The sequence below is a fragment of the Olea europaea genome, unplaced genomic scaffold, assembly GCF_002742605.1.
Source record: "Olea europaea var. sylvestris unplaced genomic scaffold, O_europaea_v1 scaffold3463, whole genome shotgun sequence".
Lineage (NCBI taxonomy): Eukaryota > Viridiplantae > Streptophyta > Magnoliopsida > Lamiales > Oleaceae > Olea > Olea europaea.
In genome coordinates, this window is record NW_019253712.1 from 47,076 (window position 1) to 48,047 (window position 972).

The following is a 972-nucleotide window of genomic DNA, read 5'->3' on the forward strand; positions in this document are numbered from 1 at the left end:
CTTTTTCAAAAAGCCTTCGCCCTCCTATTCAACAGGGCTATTAGAGAAGCAGCTTCGTTCCTTGACTTCTTTGCTCAGTCAAGCTTACTTGTTCCTTAGTGTAGTCGTCGGTCTTACCACCAGAATGCCTATGATATAGTGATCGGCCTTTCGAATGCGTCCTTCCTTACTTTTCTGAGAAGCCCTTTACATAAAGGACAGGGGGCTGTTCACCTTTGGAAACTTAGCTACTTAAGTACTACTCATAAAGTAAAGGCGAACGGGGCTCCCAGGCCGGGACGTGACGCAGAATGCTTGGCCTCCTGCGCTGGAAGCGACACCCGAAGGGTGAGCTTCTGGCGGTTAGCTTCTAGCACTAGATAATAGGCATTAGGCATTCTGAGCTGGAAGGAGGCAAGCAAATGAAGGGAGGCATTACGGGCCGACTAGAAGAAGCAAAGCTTCGTAGACTCGGCAAGTCGCTTATAGAATGCCGACTACTNCGTTCCATCCTTCGGCCCTTCGTCTATCGCCTTGGTATAAAAGCCTTGATCCGTCTTCGGCTTCGATTCGTTATGCTCAGAAGCTCCAACAAGCCCTAAAGTCTCTTGCCGCCTCTGCCAAGAGAGCGCTGCTTTACCTTTGATCCTATGTGCCCAGAGAATGCTATGCGTTCTCCACTTTCGGATCTCGCAAAGAGAGATCGTGTTTTTTCCTCTGACTTTCTCTCTCATTCGCGGAGCGAAGAAAGCGGGCTTTGCCCCAGCTACCGCTATCCTTGGGAAACCAAAAGAGCTACCGAAGGAAAGGGATGCAGTCTCTCCCTTGGCCTTTGGAGAGGAGAAGGCAGAGAAGAAAACGTCCTTCGCGCAAGTTTTTTTGCTTTCTGCGCCCTTACTAGTACTAGTAAAGGGGCTCTTCGAAAAAGAAGGCATTCTGGTGGGAAGGCCGACCACTACATAAGTCGCCATCAGTCTAGGAGAGAAGCAAGCT

General features: G+C 49.8%; 1 protein-coding gene across 1 annotated transcript in view; it reads right to left on the minus strand.

Moving 5' to 3' along the window:
- LOC111386211 overlaps window positions 1-966 on the minus strand; it is a 10,305-nt gene extending 9,339 nt beyond the window's left edge. The window contains exons 1-3 of the mRNA XM_023010664.1: window positions 481-966; window positions 262-378; window positions 89-128 (exon numbers count right to left, since the gene is read on the minus strand). Coding sequence (XP_022866432.1) covers window positions 89-128; window positions 262-378; window positions 481-950 — 627 coding nt within the window. The 5' untranslated portion in view covers window positions 951-966. The remainder of the gene's footprint in view (window positions 1-88; window positions 129-261; window positions 379-480) is intronic.
- Between the last annotated feature and the right edge of the window lie 6 nt (window positions 967-972).